Source organism: Leptinotarsa decemlineata, unplaced genomic scaffold (genome assembly GCF_025532065.1).
Source record: "Leptinotarsa decemlineata unplaced genomic scaffold, Ldec_3_MD MMD2_tig00000251_RagTag_RagTag, whole genome shotgun sequence".
Classification (NCBI taxonomy): Eukaryota; Metazoa; Arthropoda; class Insecta; order Coleoptera; family Chrysomelidae; genus Leptinotarsa; species Leptinotarsa decemlineata.
In genome coordinates, this window is record NW_027412547.1 from 7,124,780 (window position 1) to 7,145,969 (window position 21,190).

A 21,190-nucleotide genomic window follows, 5' to 3' on the forward strand; every position below is an offset into this window, starting at 1 on the left:
TTCCCGTAGCTTCTATAAGACGATTTTGCAGTGTTCCTCCTTCTACCCAATACATCAACATTCATTGTTCAAATTTTAAAATTTAATACCTATCACGAAATAAAGTAAAGTTAACCTGAATACAGAATTTTTCATATTAATGATTTTGTAGCTAAAAGTACAAAAAAAGTAAAAAAAGTAAACAACAACCGAATGGAAAATGATAAGAATTAGTATAGAGTACACACCAGAAGTTTTTATTATGAAATAAAATACATATTTTTTTACTTATTGGATTTTAAGGATGTGTTTCTATATTGATTTTGAGTAGTTTATCTAACCTATTCTGTTGGTGGGGGGAAAACAATTTTTTTTGCCTGAATTTTACGTATACTCTGCAGTCGAGGCGTTTCTTTGGGATTTTACAACATTACTCCTTTATTCATTACCTATCATAAATGATAATTGTTTCAATTTACATTGCGATTATTTGGAGTTCAGAAAGTGAGAATGAATGATTTCTATGTGGAACAGTATTTCTAGAGAAAAATATTTGTTTTGAATAAGCATTTTCCTGATCTCCAAGAAGATCCAATGGGATCGCCACTATCACCAGTTATAGCCAACATATATAAAGAGTGGTTAAAACTGTGGCCATTGAAGAAGCCCCAAATCTGGTTGAGATACGTCGACGACACCATCATAATATGGAACCATGGAAATACACACCTTCCTGAAGCACATCAACCACGTAAAATCCTCCATCACCTTCACGATGGAGAAGGAAGTCCACAACGAATTGCCATGCTTAGACGTATTGGTGAAGATGGCCAACACTAAGTGGGAAACATATGTATACCGAAAACCCACTCATACGGAACAGTATCTGAATTACGAATCCAACTACCATCAATTTACTAGAAGAGGAATTATCAAGACTTTGGTGATTCGTTCTTCCGGGCTCTGTAATATGAAGGAAGGTCTCGAGAAGAAAGTAAACATCATCGAAAAATATCTTCAACGCAATGGTTACTCCAAAATGATGGTGGAACAGACTTTGATTAGAAGACAGCAAGAGCGTCACAAGCCAGAGAAGCCATCACAACTACTGCTTGCCCTTCCCTACGTCAGAGGATTGCCAGAAAGCAAAAGAAGAGTTTGGTCCAAGTACAACATCAGAACTTGCTTCAAATCCAAAACACCTTCCGAAGCTGCCTAACAAAAACCAGGCCACAAAACGCAAACTGCGATTCCGAGAATTGCATTTACCGGATACCCTGTGAGTGCGGAAAATCATATATCGGTGAAACTAAGAGGCCATTGGAGCACAAGAGAAACACACATCGGTGATAGCAGAGCATGTTTGTCCTCATCAACATAACATCAGGTAGTCCCAAGCTGAGATCATCTAGAAATAAGAATACTAGTTCAAGAGGAAGTTCAAAGAAGCTGCAAATATGTTGTCTAACAATGCATTTAGCGACATATGGAAACCTGTGAACAAGCGGAAAAAACGATCAACTCCTGCTAAACCGGTGAAGCGAAAAGACGTAAGAGGTGATTTGTATAAGCCTTCGAATGATCTTTGAATATCCATATCGATAGTCTAGTCGTCACACGAAGACGATTGAGGATACTAATAATCAAAACATCGTGAAGTCGTGATGTAACTCGGTTTGAAATCTTCTTTAATTTTTAATTTCCTTTTCAATTGTTCAATGTTTTGGTTTTTTTTTAATCTGTAGTCGTTTTCATCTTAATTATTTTATTGATTTTATTGAAATTCCATTTCACGTTTTATCGTTTGACACAATTTGTTTTCAGCTATTCATATCAATTCAATTTGTTCTTCCATAGATTTCAAATCATATTAGACAATGGAGGTCACAACTAGTAAAATTCTCCAAGAAGATGTTTTCATTCTAAATCAAAATAAGTCTGAAGACCGGTAATGAAAGATAAAACTGAAACCTTTGGCGCAAAAAAAATTGAAAACAAGCACTTTCCCGATCACCAAAATTGCAATATTCTTGTCAACGCGCGTTCTACCAACCAACTTGCTGTTTGCAGAAGATAAACAAAACTTATTCCTAACTCTAAAACCTCCAATTTATACCTAACAGGATACACTTTCACTTCTAGATACACATAAGTGATTTCGGGTAGAAATTTGCGGGAAATTTTGTGATGAAACTTCCCTCAAATTTCAACCCAGTAATTTATCAAAATGAATAGAATGAGCTGTTTCGAATGGGACTTTTGTCAGTGTGCATAGTTCTCATGCCTCACTTTGCTATTTCCCAACTTTTGAAAGCATTCAAATAGCCAGTGTCGTGTACCGACCTCAACAATTTCCTTGGTTTTCCTCCAAGGCGTTTAGAGTGAAACTAGATTTTTTTACAGCTAATTCAACGTTCGACTTTTTGAAAATACGTTGTTATTCCATAGATATGTGTATCATGGTTCATATAGATGGACAATAAAAACTGAACCCCTGTATTTGTGGAAAGTTGAATAATTACTTCAATAATTACTTCGAATTGAATGGACCCTTATATTCGTGACTTTGTAGTTGAAAAATTAGAGACATATCCACTCAGTACCGCAGAAGAAACGAGTGTCATTTTGAAAATAAACGAAACAAAAAACTTTAAAATTATTCATTCGAACATTTGCAGCATTGGGTGTCATTTAGATGAATTTCTAATATTTATGAAGACCATAGATACAATTTTCGACTGCATTGTTTTTTCAGAAACTCGCATTGTTTCGGATATAGCTATCTATAATATTGAGGGTTATAAAACATTGTACAATTAAGGATACTATAATCATACTATAATCATAAAGTCAGAAATATACCTATAGCATAGTTTGATAGAGTTAAATGGTAGCAATTTATTGAAAATAAATGGGAAATTTGAAGAAAAAGAAATTATTATTAATGCATTTTACAGATCACCAGCCACCAATGCTGAAATTTTTACGAATGAATTAGATGACATTTTGAACGAAGAAACTGAAAATGTTGACTATAGCCTCATTATTGGTGATGCAAACATTGATCTTCTGACAGATAATCAAGTTTCAAAATATTATCTGGATACTCTTGGTGAGCATGGTTTTCGTTCGGCAATCAATACTCCTACTTGGGAGCAAAGGGAATCGAGTACATGTCTGGATCACCTTTTTGTCAAAGCAAAAAATAATGACTTCGATAAAATGTTACCCATAACAATTGCATCATCTATAACATACCACTATACTATACTAGGTACTGCAAATCGTTCTGAGTGGCAAACCAAATACTTCTAACGAGCGTAAAAACAAATATCATGAGCAAATTCAGGAAAATAAATTAACACAAACAATTCAACTGGTAAATTGGGATGAAATACTTTGTAGCTTGGATTTGAATTCTATGACAGACGCATTCATAACTACTCTACAAAACTGTATTAGAAATTGCACAAAATACACTAGGATAAAACATAAAAATATAAAAAGAAATAAGTGGATAACAAAACATTTGGTTGACTCCGTGAACGAAAAAAATAGATTGTATCGTGACACAAAAAAACACCCGGAAAATGAAACATTGAAGAGGAAATTTCCAGAGTTTAAAAAGAAACTAGAAAAGCAAATTAAAAAAGCTAAAAAAGATTATTATGAGAAAAGGATAAGTAATGAACAAAACGTATCAACGAAACTATGGAAAACTGTAAATGAAATGTTGAATATCCAGAAGAGTGAAGAAACAAAACACCATTAGAGATCAAAACGGCAGGATGATAAACGAACCTTCTGAAATCGCAGAGAAATTCAATGACTTTTTCATTAATATCGGCAAAAACTTAGCAAAACGAATTGAGAAGCCCTTTAATTATGTAGAACATAAAAAAAGTCATGAGAAAACTATTTTATTGAATCCGACGGATGAACAGGAAATAAAAAATGTTATATCTGAACTGAAAAATAAAAAGGCTCCGGGAATCGACGGTTTAAAGGAACAGAAACATTAAAACTCATAACAGACTATATAAAAAAACCATTGAATATTATAATTAATAAATCTCTGGAAACAGGTGAATTTCCCTCTGCCTTTAAGCTGTCGGTAGTCACGCCTATTTATAAAAGCGGAAATAAAACTGATATGAGTAACTGTTTAAAAATCTGTTTAAAATCTATTCAAAATCTGTTTTTCCGTTAACCAGCTGTCGCACCCCCACGAGCGACAACCCTCAGAAGTCGAAACTTGTGCGAGCTAAGGATTAACGAGGTCTTGCCTTTTAACGTGTGATTCCTAACACTATAGACCTATTTCCTTAATTTCAAACCTCGCCAAAATACTAAAAAAAACTTAACGTGTGATTCCTAACACAATAGACCTATTTCCTTAATTTCAAACCTCGCCAAAATACTAAAAAAAATTTGGAAACCTAGATTGAGCAAATTCATTAAGAAATATGGATTACTTTCAATAACACATTACGGGTTTAGGGAGGGAAAATCTACCCAGGACGCAATTCAGGTCTTAATTGGAGACATATACAATGCATTAGATAAAGGTATTCCATCAATGGCAGTATTTATAGATCTCACGAAGGCTTTCGATACCGTTGACCATTCCATTCTTCTACGAAAACTTGAGGACATAGGTATAAGAGGTTCATCATATGAATTATTGAAGAATTATCTAACAGACCGAGGGAAAATATTGCAATTCAAGAGGAAAACGAGTCGGAAAAAATCCGTTACATGTGGAGTACCCCAAGGAACGGTACTGGGACCAATATTATCCACAATATACCTCAACGACCTACTATGTATGGAAAAGAGTGGAAAAATCACAAGCTTTGCTGATGATACTGTCCTTTTTTATACAGACAACAACTGGTATGACCTGAAAAATAAAATTCAAACAGAAATAAAAATAATAGATACTTCAGTGATCAAGTATATGAAGAGACAAAAACGTTTGATCTGAGACAAATATACTTTGAACAGCTGAATATTGCAGTATTCCAAAAAAAAATTGACCTTCTCAATCTGGATCATACGTATCTTACCAGAGGAAAAAACAAATTTGTCCAACCGATAATGAGCAAGTCAGTAGGCCAGAAAAGTCATCAATTTTTGTGTCCAAGGGCTTTCAACACTCTTCCTGATGAAATAAAAATTTAACAATCGATATTAAAATTCAAAAGAGAGGTGAAAACATATGTATATCAGAGAAACCAGAGAGCGATCCACCAAATAATTGAAAAATAACATCTTACAGCAAAATTAGTACACAAATATATAGAATATTTTCTATGTACCCCGGTTCGACTGTTGATTCTTTTGTAAAAGTTTTAGTTTGGATCTAATTACACCTTCCCCATCAAATTTGATTATAATTATTAAAAAGGGATTAATAGATATATCAATACTTTTTATTTCATAATTGAGATATTTCAACATGTCATTGTGAAAATGTAATATTTCAATTATTATTATTATTATTTATATGTTATTTATATTGTTATTATCTGTCATATTTATGTTATCACGGACAAGTCACTTCTGTGACTTTTGTGATATTGTCTGTTTGTTCAACTAAATTCTCTATTAAATGTATATAATGATATATCTGTGAATAAACTGTTCCGAACCAGAAAACTGTACACATCTCAACAACTTCTGATACTTTATAAAGCTCAGATTCCATCCAGAAACGAGTCATCCGCCTGATTGGGACAGGAACATCACTTGCAACCTTGATGGTCTGGAACATCGAAGGAAGGTTGGAGATTTATCTCTCTTCTATAGATACTTTCACGGGAAGTGTTCAAGTGACTTGGCACATTCGAATCCATCAAGAGCGGTACATATCAGAGATAAGCGACGGACTGTTGCTGATCATCGTTATAAGGCTCAAACAAAGAAGTCTTAGGAGTCTATAACTTCTTTGTTTGAGAATTCTTCCATTTGGAGAATGGCTTTTGTGTGAAATAAACTTCCTAAGAACGTTCTTTCAAATGGATTTAATCTCCAGCGATTCGAATCCACTGTGAATCACTATTTTTACACAGGCACTGCTTTGAGAGCTCCTGAAGGATTTTCCAGTAGTGCTTGTATTTTTTCCTTAAAAAAAGAAGAAAAAGATCGTTATTTATTGGTTAATTTCGATCCAGATTGATTTCAGTTTCTTATTCCATTATGTTTGATTCTCAATGTTCAAGGTCACCACGATATGTTTAATAAGACACAAAAGGTTTTTTTTATTTCTTTATGTTCAAGATCTGTGAATGTCACATATATTCTCACTTTTTTTCAAATGAATTGAAATGAGTGAATCATTCTCTATATAATATCAAATTTTCTAAGATAGTGTCAACAGAATTAAGATAACTGCTGAAAAATGCTGAAAGAGTTAAATACAGAACTATTTGCTAAAAATATATAACCGCTTCTATTTGCTTTGGTTTCATTGCTGCCAACATATTTTCCATAGTTGAAATATGACCATCATACTCGTATTAGTGACTTAGTGAGTTCATTCGTTCAGCTAATTCTGATGAAAACATGTATTGTTTTTTTAAATGAATCGAACATATCGACTCAAGCTAGGATTTGTTTTTCTTCGTTCCATTGACATTACATTTTATTCAGTTACACGGTTTATATATTCCTAAAAAATACTAAAATAGTAAAATATTTTCATCTTGTTCTGTGATTTCAAAAGGGAAATTTTTCTATTGAAAATTTAATTTTCTTTTCAGATGAAGTGGTTGGCTTTATGTGTATTGGCAATGGTAGTGATAAGTTTGGCTGTAGCTGAAGGCGAAGTCTGGGAGGAAGATGACCACGAAGTTCTCATCAGAAACGAACGAGGAGCGAAGAATCGCGGTAAGCGTAAGTTATGATTTAGTTTCTTTTTATTTTTCGCATTTTTTTTCCATGACCTGAAATATCGTGGAAAATATGGAGTTGAGAAGGAATATCACTGACTCCGTATGCTTTTTTTTTCAAACATTCTTCAGGGATAAATTCAGTCAATCGTAACCCTCTCCAGGGTTTATATTTTTTGTCTACCGTATTTTGTATAAACTGATCGAATTAGCTGATGACATATGTCTCTTGTTTATTGTTTGATCAGTAGAAGATTATTTACCTAGCTCAAAATGATAGACTGAACGTTTACAGTGGATTCATGATTTTTCGTTTATCTCTTCAATAATAAATCAAAAGTTATTACTGCTTTGATTTAATGACTTTTTCATACTTTCATCAAAAAAAAACATATGACGTCATCAAACCCATTCTGAAAATTAATTGCTTGGACTATTCTAGAAGGCCTTATATACAAAACGTTCCATTTGAGAAACTCGAGAAAAAAAATATGGGAAATTTTGGTTACCCCTGTATGGAACATACATATACACACATCGGAAAAGTCTAGGGATATTTTTATAACATACTAAATATCATAAAAATAAATGCATGAGGTCGTTTAATTTCGATTAAATTGGTACACTCGACCACCCTGTAGATTTCTATGGGTTGAACAAAGCCTGCAAAAACGGTAACTTATCAAGTTTTTTACAAACTGTAGGTTTTCGGCTAAAATGAATAATCTGAAAGTGTCGAGTTTGTAAATTCTATGCAGTTCTTGCTCAGCAATTAAACTGGAAATATTGTGCTTCAACATGGAACGCCATCACTTACCATTGGCTGAGATGAATAGAGCTGTAGGGCTTCTTCAAGGTGGCATGCGACAAAATTATGTAGCTCTTCGTTTGGGGGTCTCCCAAAGTGTTATCAGTCGATTGTGGCGGCGTTTCCGTGAAACTGGCAGTTCAGCCGAACAACATCCAGGGCGAGGACGCGCTACAACTGCAGTTCAAGACCGATTTTTGGTCTTAACCGCAAGAAGACAACCGACAACCACAGCACCTGAGTTGGTTAACGTGTTGCAGCAGACGCACCAGGTAACCATTGGTCGTGATACTGTCAGAAATCGACTGCATGAAGCAGATCTCCACAACAGAAGGCCACTTAGATGTTCAGATTTGTCGAGAGGCAATCGCGATAGAAGATTAGAGTGGTGTCAAGAACATCAATACTGGGATGCAAATGATTGGGCCACAGTTTTGTTTACAGACGAATCCAGATTTGGATTTCATCCAGATTCTCGTCGAGTAAGACTGTGGAGACGACCAGGAAATAATGAACGTTTGAGACACGTCCAGGAAGTCCACACATACAGATGTGGTACAGTAATGCTATGGGGCGGAATCATGATCGGCGGCAGAACCGATCTCGTTTTTCCAAATCGCTCCCTCACAGCTCGACAGTACCTCGGCACCATTCTTCTACCTATCGTCCGTCCGTTTGCTGGTGCTGTTGGTGAAAACTTCCACCTAATGCACGATAATGCTCGTCCACATGTCGCGCGTCTAGTGACTGACTGGCTCACCAACGAAGGAGTTGATGTATTGCCATGACCAGCACAATCACCTGACCTGAATCCCATCGAGCATGTGTGGGACATGCTTCAACGAAGAATTACTCCGCATATGGGGAACATTCACACAACGTTTCAGTTTAGAGAGCTTTTAATCGCTGAATGGGCAAATGTACCTCAACAAGACATTGACAATCTCATTTTGTCGATGCACGATAGATGTAGGGCTGTAATAAACCAGCGTGGAGTCCATACTTTGTACTGATTCCAATTTTTTTGTATTATGATTTTTTTTTCGGGGTGCCAAAGAAGAGCTATATTTTTATTTTAGTTTTGCTTATATGCGCACTCAGTATTTTTGACCATTTAATAAATTTTGTTGTAAGTTACATTCGTTTAATAATCACCCGTCAACTTTTTTTCCCTAAAACGATCTAAAAAAAAGTATTGCCATTTTTAAAAATGTCCCTAGACTTTTCCGATGTGTGTATATTCATATGTATGGAACATAAATATAAATATAAAGTGGAAATACATTGTTGTCTGAAAATTTCTTCATTCTATAGGAGATATTTCGTGTCGAATGAACCCATTTTCTGATCTCAATTCAACCATAACTTCGAATCAATTGTTTAGGCAAAATAACTTTATACTTTTGAAAACAATTCTTTTCTGGGAAAGAAAGGATATGGCTGTCCACTTCTCCATCTTGATAGTAAAAATTAGGGAACCTTTCAAAGAATGGAAGGAAGCATTCAAATTCAAAAATTAACTCCATACAAAGATGGGTAGAGCTTGCAAAGCAGTAACTTTCAGACACAAACTGAAAGAAACAGCTATTTTCATATAAACATAAAATTACATGAAAAAAAAACTTTCCAAAACAAATACTTTTATATGAACGCTGATTTATAAGAAAATAGTCGTAATGGAATCGAATCGAATATCATTCACAGGATATCTACACAATATAATTGATGAAAGAAGTAACATTTCACTTAGATACAACACTGTTATTCTGACTGGTAGACACCCGGATGTTTCGCCGTACCAAATACTGATAACATTATGAGAAAAAATACTCTATTCGTTCATAAAATTACGACTTTCTGTCACGAAATGTGGCGAATCCATCCGTGTTATCGAAGATAGCACGTAAATAACATTAATTCGCTTATTTGATTAAATCCCAGTCGAAGGAATCTTTAGAAGATTCCCACGTGATGAAGAAATAGAAAACCAAAAGCTTCCTTTCCCAAAAATCAATATCTCTCAAAAATATCCCCTCTCAATTAAATTTTTTTCTGGTAATGAATGGAGTTTAAAATATATAGAGTGTGACTATGATAAGTCACATTCAAGGATGATATTAGTCAAAACTTTTATTTCTCAATATTTCTCAATAACTCAGTTTTCATCAATTTCTACAAGTTTTTTCTGAACATTGTGTTTTGTCTCAAAAACAACACCATGTATACTAATAATATTTAAATTATGTTTCACTTCATTAGAAATTTCAGGTGTAAGGGAGGGAGTGAAATATACATTAATATACAGAATGGCGATATACAGAGGGATCTGGCGTAACAAAATTAAGGTTTATCAAAAGAAACGTGTTTTTTTCACTATCGAATGATAATATGACCAAAATCGTTTCTTCTAACATTGAATATTTTATAATTGTATATGAGTTCATCTGTCGATTCGATGGTTATATTATAGTTGACGATAATTTCTGATATAATCGAGTTCGAAGAAGATACTGATATGCAACGTTCGGAAACTATTCAACCTGGTTCATTATTTTTGTTACTGTGTGAATATGACAGGCAAATTTTGACCTCTGGTCGTTCACCGGTTGAATTTCACATCGTCATTGTGAAATTTGAAGATAATTACTTTCCAGTTTTTAAAGATTATTAGTTTTTCTGAAATAGTCAGGTTTGTTTGCCCAGTTTATGTTTTCGGTCGTAGGGCTACAGCTGCTGCTACAGTCTCGTTTCAACTTTCATTATAGTCCAGTCATTATAGTAAGTTCACCTCGGAATTCAAGATACCCAGCTGTAAGTCTGTAAATACTTGTATATTGACACCCTAAAAGTTGTCTCAAAACCTACATATGGTAGGGTGTAAGCAACTATTAAATTTCAAGGTCAAAGGTCACAAAAATCGGTTTTTGCGCTTTTTTTGGAAATATCTCATTTCCTATGGTTTTTTTGCTATTTGTATTTATTATCAATATTGTAGAATACAAAATTCTCTACGAATTTTGTTTGAAAAAATTTTTTATACGGTGAACCGTTTTCGAGATAAAGGGCGGAGTGCACGCGGTCACAGCATCACCTTAGGTCAACCGGTGCCTCCGGTCGAAAACGCGCCATATATAGTTGATGAACTATCGATAAATCAATGATTATAAATATTTGTCAATTTTTATTAACTATTATATTATATTTTATCATTTTTTTACTAACTTATCCACTTTTTATTCAGTATTAATTTATTTAACAACACTTACCTGCCCTTGTAATTGCAGAATTGTTAATGAAAATTTAGGAATTATATTTGAATTTTAACCTAATTAATATTTATAACTTCTTACATGATGAAAAAAAAACAAATAAATTATGAATTAATCTTTTTATTAAAAAATATCATTGAATACATTTATTTTTATTGAAAGTAAAGAAATGGAATAAAGGGTACAAAAACTACAATTTATAATTTTAATCATCTTCTTCCCCTTCATCGTCGTCTTCTGGCTGCTGGTAAATTTCAAACTAGTCTTCATTATCGTCTTCAACGACATTTGTCTCAAGTTCTTCCATGATTTCGGGGTAAAAGGTTCCATCTTCGTTAATGTCGCTCTGATATGGTAGAGCATTGAAACAAGCTTGCCCATTACATTGGCCACAAGCTAAAGAGCATTGCAAGCCCGCTTTCCTGCATCCGCATCGCGAACCACAACGACTCTTGCAGTTGCAGAAAATTGTATTTAGCAAATCTTCTGGAGCAGGTGGTAAAATTGTCATAATAGGCTCCAGAAAATCGTTTCGCATTGCCCAACCCCATACCTGGGGTTCCAAATCATGTCCTAACCAAGTTTGAACTTGATAATATACACTGTTGAAATGTTGATGAGCAGCTGCACTTGTTGGTGGAATATTTGAAAGCTGCACAGGTTTATTAAGTTTTGTAGACTTGACGTAATGCATATAACGAAGATGATCGAGACTTTTCACAGATTTCGGAGAATTATAGACTACCAATAAGGTTTGAGTTCCACTCTCTAATAATCTCTGGGCCGAACAATTTTCTTCCTCAAATGCTGCAGCTAGTTCATCCAAATTTGTCAGTTTCTCAAAAACTTTTAAAAATGATTTTTTTTTCCTTTTTAAAAAGCGCAGAAGTTGTGTCACAGCCACTTGATGCGTACAGAAATAAAATATGTTTTTTAGAATGAGGATAATTATCAAAACTTTTAGTCGAGTATATCTCCGTTTTTACATTACCTTTCCCAACTTTTTAAAAAAAAAATTCTTGTTCGTAAGACAGTGTACGCCCAATTAAAATTACAAGTAAATCAATATCTTGTCCTATTATAACTGCAGTTTTTTTAGACTTTGATTCTTCAATTGCAGTTTCAACAATAAGAACATCCGCATCATCTCTGGCTTGTTTAGTAGTAATATTTGCAGCTTGTAATTTTTCAATTAACATATTGATGAACTTATCTTTGTTATTTCGATTTGATAAGAATTTTTCTTGAGTAACTGGTACAACCATTGTTTCATCGAAACAAACTTCATACGTTTTTGAAAGTGCAGCAAGTCTTCTCTGCTGCTCCATAGCTTTTACGTTCTTACTGTAGTCTGAATATCCGTCAAATACAACAATTATTTTGGAACTGTAATACCTTTGTGAATAATTCATGTATTTATCAAAAATAATAGAAAAAGTATCTTTTTAAACAAAATTTGTAGAGAATTTTGTATTCTACAATATTGATAATAAATACAAATAGTAAAAAAACCATAGGAAATGAGATATTTTCAAAAAAAGCGCAAAAAACCGATTTTTGTGACCTTTGACCTTGAAATTTAATAGTTGCTTACACCCTACCATATGTAGGTTTTGAGACAACTTTTAGGGTGTCAATATACAAGTATTTACAGACTTACAGCTGGGTATCTCGAATTTCGAGATTCTTACCTAATTTAAGCTTAAATGACTGGATTATTAACACTCAGCACTGTGTCGCCAACAAGTATGTGAAGCAGACAACTAACTACTTATGTGCAGGTTCACAACGTTCAACCCAATAAACCTATCAACTAAATCTAAACCATCTAAATCGTTCGCTACGTGTTTATAGTGGGGGCTAAAGGTGAATAAAGTTCCTTTCCATTGGCCATTTTTATCTCCGTTCCTTCGTGTTTACTAACAATGCTAGCGCCAGCTGTCCTTCCTGTTTTCGACGAGACAAAACTAATTGTGTTATTTAGAGCTTAAAACTGTTTAAATGTCAGCGGAGATCAGTCATTAAAAATAACATGTTCCAGGAATAGATAAAGGAGTGCAAGCAGTTGTTTTTGAGATCAATGTGTGATTTAGTATGGTAGACAATGATTTTCACGTATAGTCAGTGGGCATACTTGAAGACTGGCTATAAATCAAATCATCTAAAAGAACAATTCGTTCAGGCCAGTCTCAACACCCTACACAGTAGGTTAATGGACTGACACCTATCAGAAAACAACTACTCCCCTGGCTAATACCACGAAGGGCGTTGGATTATATCCGACAGGTGTCAGTACAGGAAGAAGATATTAATTTCTCTCCTGATTCAATTGAATATCTGTTGACCTGATATGAACGCTGTTCATATCAAATTTAACAATATAAACGTATATTTGAATGATACAAGTTTGGATTTCCATTGTCTCTATGTCTTGACTGATTTTGAATCTATGATGGAACAAATGGAATGAAAAAAGAGTGAAATATTGAAATTGAGTTGAAAATACCAAAAATACAGGGTGTTCCATTCAACCTCAAGAAGTTATTTAATTAAATGTGTGTCCAAATGTTGAGGCAATTTTTCTCGACACTGAGTGTTCCATAAGAAAGAATATAACTTTGGTGTGTAACATTTTTGCGAGTCACCCTGTATGTTTCAAAATAATTTTGGAATATGCTCCTCATGAATCCACATATTCCTGTGCTGAAAGTTAGTCCCCAACTCTCTTCATTTCTGGTAGAAATACCGAGGCGAATGTGGTGGGCCACCCTGTATAATCGAGAAAGGAAGAATGGAAGTAAATCAGTATCAAATATGCGCGCCCTATTTAACTTTGATGTAATAGAATAGAAAGAATATCCTCATTATTTGCGAAGAACGCCTGTGTAATTCTATTAGGTTGTTTCAAAAGTTCTGTTCGCTTTTATGAGTCTACTTCAGATTATAATTTCAGTGAATACTTATTCAATTCATTCGAAATAAGCATCATTCGAATCAGTGCACTTTTGCCAACGTAACATAAGTCGATCAATTCCGTCAGAATAAAAATTATGTGCTCGGGATTCGATGAAATGGACGAAGGCCGTTTTTTCCTAGTCTTCGTTACAAAGATTCTACCGGTGAGAAAGTTATCGAAGTGCTTCAAAAGATTGTACTCGGTTGGCGTGAGATCTGAGGAGTATGGTGGATGAGACAAAAATTCGACGATCAATTCGTCGGTGGACGGTGATTTATGAAACGTGCGGTCGGGCGCCCTCGTGGAGCAGGCAGTGGCGTAGCGTAGTGGGGGCGGGAGGGGAGGGCCGCCCTGGGCGGCACTTTTTAAGGGGCGGCAGAATTTCACAGTAAATAATAAAATATATTTTGCAAATATTTGAACCATTTCATATTCTAACGCAACTATTAATTCGGACCGATTGAAAAGAGCACGGAATTTTTCATTACTTATTCTGTGACGAATTCGGAGAATCCCCTTTCTTTGTATGATATTTTGTAGCGAATGGTAACACTGTCTATACTGACTTGCGGGGATTTCCCGTATTTTATTTTGTGCTTGGATTGTTTATGACTTATAATCAGCGAGAATGTCTTCTAATACGTATATATATATTAATTTTAATATTGTTTATTACGTTCCTTTAAGAAAGTACGTGATGCTTTGACAATTCAGACAGCACTAAATGTAATCTATACGACGCATCTGTTGAAATTGACGAGCAGGATTTCAAGCTGGAACAACTTCGACTGCGGACTTTCGTTGCTGCTACAGGCAACGAAAATACATCAATTAACGCAGACTCACTTGAATTATTGAAGTTTATTGTAAAGTATAAGTTGGAAGACACTCTGCCCAATGTTTTGATCATGCTGTGAATATTTTTTGCAGTTGCCATAAGCAATGTCAGCTGTGAGAGAAGTTTTTTGGAATTGAAATCAATGGAAAATTATTTAAGGTCGACAATGACTACTCTAAGATTAACAAATTTGGCTATATTGTCTATTGAACAAGAGGTGTGTGATGCTATAGACATTGATGGTGCAATAAAATACTTTTCTCTTAAAAAAAGTAGACGTATAACTTTTTAACTAAAGCCGGAGGTTTTGTTTTTAACTCTAACAGATACCTATTCATATTTTTATATAATTTTATATAGCGCTTGCATAGATAGATAGATAGATTCGTTTATTTAACTACGTTACATAATGTTTGTAGCAGGTCATATATATATATATATATATATATATATATATATATATATATATATATATATATATATTTATAACATACTAAATATCATAAAAATAAATGCATGAGATTGTTTAATTTCGATTAAATTGGTACACTCGACCACCCTGTAGATTTCTATGGGTTGAACAAAGCCTGCAAAAACGGTAACTAATCTTTTATCAAGTTTTTTACAAACTGTAGGTTCTCGGCTAAAATAAATAATCTGAAAGTGTCGAGTTTGTACATTCTATGCAGTTCTTGCTCAGCAATTAAACTGGAAATATTGTGCTTTAACAGGGAACGCCATCACTTACCATTGGCTGAGATGAATAGAGCTCTAGGGCTTCTTCAAGGTGGCATGCGACAAAATGATGTAGCTCTTCGTTTGGAGGTCTCCCAAAGTGTTATCAGTCAATTGTGGCGGCGTTTCCGTGAAACTGGCAGTCCAGCCGAACAAAATCCAGGGCGAGGACGTGCTACAACTGCAGTTCAAGACCGATTTTTGGTCTTAACCGCAAGAAGACAACCGACAATCACAGCACCTGAGTTGGCTAACGTGTTGCAGCAGACGCACCAGGTAACCATTGGTCGTGATACTGTCAGAAATCGACTGCATGAAGCAGATCTCCACAACAGAAGGCCACTTAGATGTCCACCTTTGTCGAGGGGCAATCGCGGTAGAAGATTAGAGTGGTGTCAAGAACATCAAAACTGGGATGCAAATGATTGGGCCACAGTTTTGTTTACAAACGAATCCAGATTTGGATTTCATCCATATTCTCGTCGAGTAAGACTGTGGAGACGACCTGAAAATAATGAACGTTTGAGACACGTCCAGGGAGTCCACACATACAGAGGTGGTACAGTAATGCTATGGGGCGGAATCATGATCGGCGGCAGAACCGATCTCGTTTTTCCAAATCGCTCCCTCACAGCTCGACAGTACCTCGACACCATTCTTCTACCTATCGTCCGTCCGTTTGCTGGTGCTGTTGGTGAAAACTTCCACCTAATGCACGATAATGCTCGTCCACATGTCGCGCGTCTAGTGACTGACTGGCTCACCAACGAAGGAATTGATGTATTGCCATGGCCAGCACAATCACCGGACCTGAATCCCATCGAGCATGTGTGGGACATGCTTCAAGGAAGAAATACTCCGCATATGGGGAACATTCACACGTTTCAATTGAGAGAGCTTTTAATCGCTGAATGGGCAAATGTACCTCAACAAGACATTGACAATCTCATTTTGTCGATGCACGATAGATGTAGGGCCGTAATAAACCAGCGTGGAGGCCATACTTTGTACTGATTCCTGTATTATTATCCCTAGACTTTTCCGATGTATATATATATATATATATATATATATATATATATATATATATATATATATATATATATATATATATATATATATATATACATCTTGTTTGAATTTGGTTATTGGATTCAATTAACCAAATATTATAAAAATCTGAGTACCAGCATCTCGTTGGTAGTAATTTTCAGTTCTACTGAAAATTAATTTTTCCTTTTCCAAAACTTCAATATGTTTTTAAGTTTGTAGATAAAAAGCATTACGTATAGTTTTAGTATATTGAGAAAATTACTTTTCGGCAGAATCAGAAATACAGAGTCAGTGATTGAATTTACATGAATCACCAATCAAAATAGATCAAGTTATTGAATAATTGTGAGAATATATTACAGTTTGTTCAACAAACTGATTTCTCAATACATTAAATACACTTTGTATCATTTTCTCAACAGGATTATTGATCTACTTACGTATTATGATTTTTTAATCAGCTGCTGATGGGAGTCTTGCGGATAATATTTCATATTCAATACTGATTATGTAAATGCCATGGAAAATTGTTCAACGTGAGAATGAGCAAAATATAAATAAAAATCGAGAAATTTCAGTACCAAATTTATTCAAACAATTAATAAATTATAATAGACTTCTACAAATATTTAAATGAAAATATAAATTTTTCACAAATGGTTAATCCTAATATAAAACATTAACATATTTTATTATTTATTATTATTATTGGTGATATCTACTAAAAAACAATTAGAGTTGATTTCGAAACCTTTCACTGAAGTAATGACCTAAAATGAAAGAGAACAGAGATTAGTGATAGTCTACATTTTCGCAATAATACTATTGGATCAATTTCTACTAACTAGCTTAGATATTATCCCATAGAAATATAAAAATATAATTATTTTTTTTTGTACACATCCAATTTAACAAAAAGAGATACCCTTATTTTTTGATAATAGAAAAAAACAATGATGTACTTCATCACAGAAAAATTTGATTAGAAATATGACTGTGATGACAAAATTTACCTAGGTCTCCAATCATAACTTTCAGGCCTTCAAATCTATTAATTTTAAGAATTCTAGCATTTGATTACTTAGGTATAGACCTGAATAATAATAAGTATCTACAGCAAATCGCAAAAATTTATAGTTATTTGAGAAAACTGAATATGTTTTTAATTGTAACGGTATACATATTTATTATTAAAGTTATGAATGAAAGACATACCTCTGTTATATATGATTCTTAATTTATTCCATCAATTGCTTCCTTGATTGAATATTTTTCTTTTGCCAATTGGGGGAGTCATTTCTTTCATTTCTTCATCAGTGAGCATTTTAGCTATGTCTAAGGTTACATCATTTCATGTCTGAAAAGTATGTGTTTTAAGTATATTATTAGGAGAAAAATAATATATGTATTTTTTTACCTTTAAAAATGCCAATTAGGTCATTTAATCCCAAGTTATTAAGAAATTCCTCCATGTCTAAAAATTAAAGATTATATTGCATGTTTTGAGTTTGTGCAGTTTTGTTGGATGTCATCATTTCTGTAAATATGTTACAAATAACTTTCCTTTTTCGGTATTACTGATCGGTATTACTGATGCATAGGTACCTACCTACCTACCTCTCAATGATAATCATTTCACTCGACAACTTCTACTTTCTTAAAAACAGAATTGGAAACATGGAAGCTTTCTTTCAGTCATTACATTAAACAATAAGAACTTCAAGCCACTTTTATAGATAGCTGTCGAGAAAAATGTATGGGCACGTGCTTGAAAAAAACGATGTCCGTTTATCCAATACATGTTATTCATAATTATTTCAAAATATGAAATGAAAGAAAGTATATTATCAACATACCTGTGAAAACACTGAAAAACTTCAATCCACGTATAATCAAAAAGAAACTGTAAACCTCTTCGTCATTTCCTTGAAAAACACAAAACACATTGTTAATTCTTATTCCATTCGTGATTAGTTTACGGTTCTTGCGAAAACGCAAATGGTGCCGACCGGCACTCTATTCCTTAGAAGTATTTCAACTATATCATCTCTTTAAAGGAAACAATTGAATTTTTCAAACCAACAAATAATAAAAATATTGAAATGAAATTATCCATAATCTTGAAATTATTTCCAAAATTAGTTAAAGGTATTGATATGTATTGTTGAAGTGAAAATAAATATTCAGTTGATTCAATTATATATTAGTGTCAAAACAGCACCCCATAGTGTTAAACTGAATTGGAAAGTTTTCATTCAACAGACGTACTTTTGATTTGATGAAATTATATTGTTTGACTCAACCGAATTATTTTGAGAACTCAATAAATGTTATTCTTGAAATGATCCACAATTCATTTGACTAAGTAAAAGACCTCTTGAATTGAAATATTAGAGGAATTGAAAAGAGAATTTCATTTTGTCTCCGCAAAATTATCATCTAATCGATACAATACACACGTCGTTTGGAATGAATGATATTTAATCAAAGTGATGAAATAAATTAGACTAAATAAATTTCTTTGAAGTAACAAATCTTTTTTTTTCGTGCATTTGCAATGATTCTCAATGCTTTTTTTGTAAACGAAAAACATGTATTGCTGAACTGGAATCACCCGATAAAATATAATTAAATAAATAATTTAAAAATGAATAATATATGATTGAATAGGAGTTATAAAGCTTAAAATTTTTTTGTGACTCACAATAAATACTGAAAATAGACACGTGTTTCGGGCTTTTGGCCCATCATATATCATATTCTATATCAAGACCGTCAATAACTTTCATATTTATATATATATATATATATATATATATATATATATATATATATATATATATATATATATATATAATGTATCGTATACATTAAATTGAAATACCTAATTGAGGGGGCGCTAAAATTGTCTTTCGCCCCGGGCAGCCGATACCCACGCTACGCCACTGGGAGCAGGACCGGACCTCTTCTGTTGACCAGTGCCGGCTGTTACGCAATTTTCGGTATATTTCGTTAATTTCCTCACAATAGGATACGGTCGAGGATAATGAATCTAATAATGACAGTTGTTTTTTCAGTTGTAGATGATTTTCAAAATATTGTACCACATTTCTGGACATTTTATCGACATTTCTGGAGGGAAATGAGGTAACTTGAAACCTCACTAATATTTCAAGAAAGGGCAAACTCATAGTGCATCCCGATAAGTTACCGTGTGAACACAATATATTTTTCACAAAGAAAAATGCGCTATATATCAGTAACTTGTCGTATTTTATCATTTTTTCCATTAAAAAAATAGTTAATAATTGCACACATTTCAATCTTTACGTTTCAGATTGTGCAAGGTGAGACTCCTCACAAAGGTCCATAAAAACTTATTGACTCCATAAAAAATGACATTTGTTTAAATTATTGAGTTTTTCAATCTCATGAATTACCTTTGACATTAATTGTGAAGTAACGAATATCACAGAATCTCAAATATTCATCGATACCGTGTGAGAAACCTGCATAAAACCATGAATCCGTAGGACTAATCGACGAGTCCACCACTCGTGGACTAAAATCTGGTCTATATTATTCTATATTTTGGAAAGGATGCAGACAGTCTATGACATTTTTCCACAGTGATCGTCAACTTATTCGGGTAACACAAGAGAATTGGAAATAAGGGCATCAATGCCCTTTGTTAACAAGTCAAAATCCTTCTCAACCACAATAAACGATTGGGGTTTTGGCGGTGTTGCATTCAATAAACTCATGAAATATGACATTCATTAGCGCAGACAACAAAGCTTTGATTAACTACGGCATTTGAATCAAACCGTCAATCAAGAATAAACCGGCAAGTTACCAGACGGGCTTCTCCAATTAGAGTCAACGATCATGAGATGTTGTTGGCATTCCTCAATTTAGAGACACGATACGCGGTATTGTTGCCTCAGGTTCGTAGTTTAGAACAACGCGAAACATTGAAACTATATATGAGACAAGACAAGAATGACTATAATTGCTTTGTGTGAACATTTTCCCTAATTTTGAATTCGTGTGTACATTTGGCAAATTAGCTGCCGCTACGGGAGATACAGTGGGAAATTGAATACACCTTGTTAACTGTATACAGTCTGTCTGTCTGTCTCTACAGTTAATTTGTGTGCCATGTAAACGATTAATTTATTTACGAGGAATCTGTATGAATTCGATTCCTAAGAAACTAATTTGAACAGTTTATTGTATGTTTTTTACTATGAAGGGTTTTACAAAAACCGTGACATGTGTTTCGCTATACAATAGCTTCCTCAAGCATAAACAATTTTATACTCTAACCTATTACCTACTCGTCTGCCTAAATAATGAATCTACCTGAAAAGGTCAGGTTTGAATTCATTAATTAGATCAATACATTTTTCGAAAGTATACCTGTAAATATACCTAACTATTTTTACCTGAAAATGAACAGATTCAATAATGGCGAATTATTCAATTCAGTTTGATCGTTCATAAGATGTTGAGAGATTTTGAATTTGTTAATTTCCATACTCTCCAACACGTTGAGTTTCAAACCTTTCTTCTGGAAATGGAGGGGCTTGTATTCATGGTTGAATCCATGTCCCTCTGAGATTAAATGAGTGGCATATGTGGAATTTATTTTTCCAT

At 33.9% G+C, this 21,190-nt stretch overlaps 1 protein-coding gene and 1 long non-coding RNA gene across 6 annotated transcripts in view; one reads left to right on the forward strand and one right to left on the reverse strand.

The window, feature by feature from the left end:
* Positions 1–21,190, forward strand: part of LOC111513297 (uncharacterized) — a 472,097-nt gene that overhangs the window by 214,011 nt on the left and 236,896 nt on the right. For 3 of the 5 annotated variants that reach the window (XM_074173613.1, XM_074173608.1, XM_074173609.1), the window contains exon 2: positions 6,744–6,876. In XM_074173613.1, the coding sequence (XP_074029714.1) occupies positions 6,744–6,876 (133 nt within the window). The remainder of the gene's footprint in view (positions 1–6,743; positions 6,877–21,190) is intronic. The other 2 variants (XM_074173612.1, XM_074173611.1) reach the window with 1 other exon arrangement.
* On the reverse strand, positions 16,985–18,930 carry LOC141481662 (uncharacterized). Its single transcript, XR_012465088.1, has 3 exons — positions 18,388–18,930; positions 17,747–18,005; positions 16,985–17,301 (listed from the first exon to the last, which is right to left on the reverse strand). It is a non-coding gene; the product is annotated as an uncharacterized lncRNA (long non-coding RNA).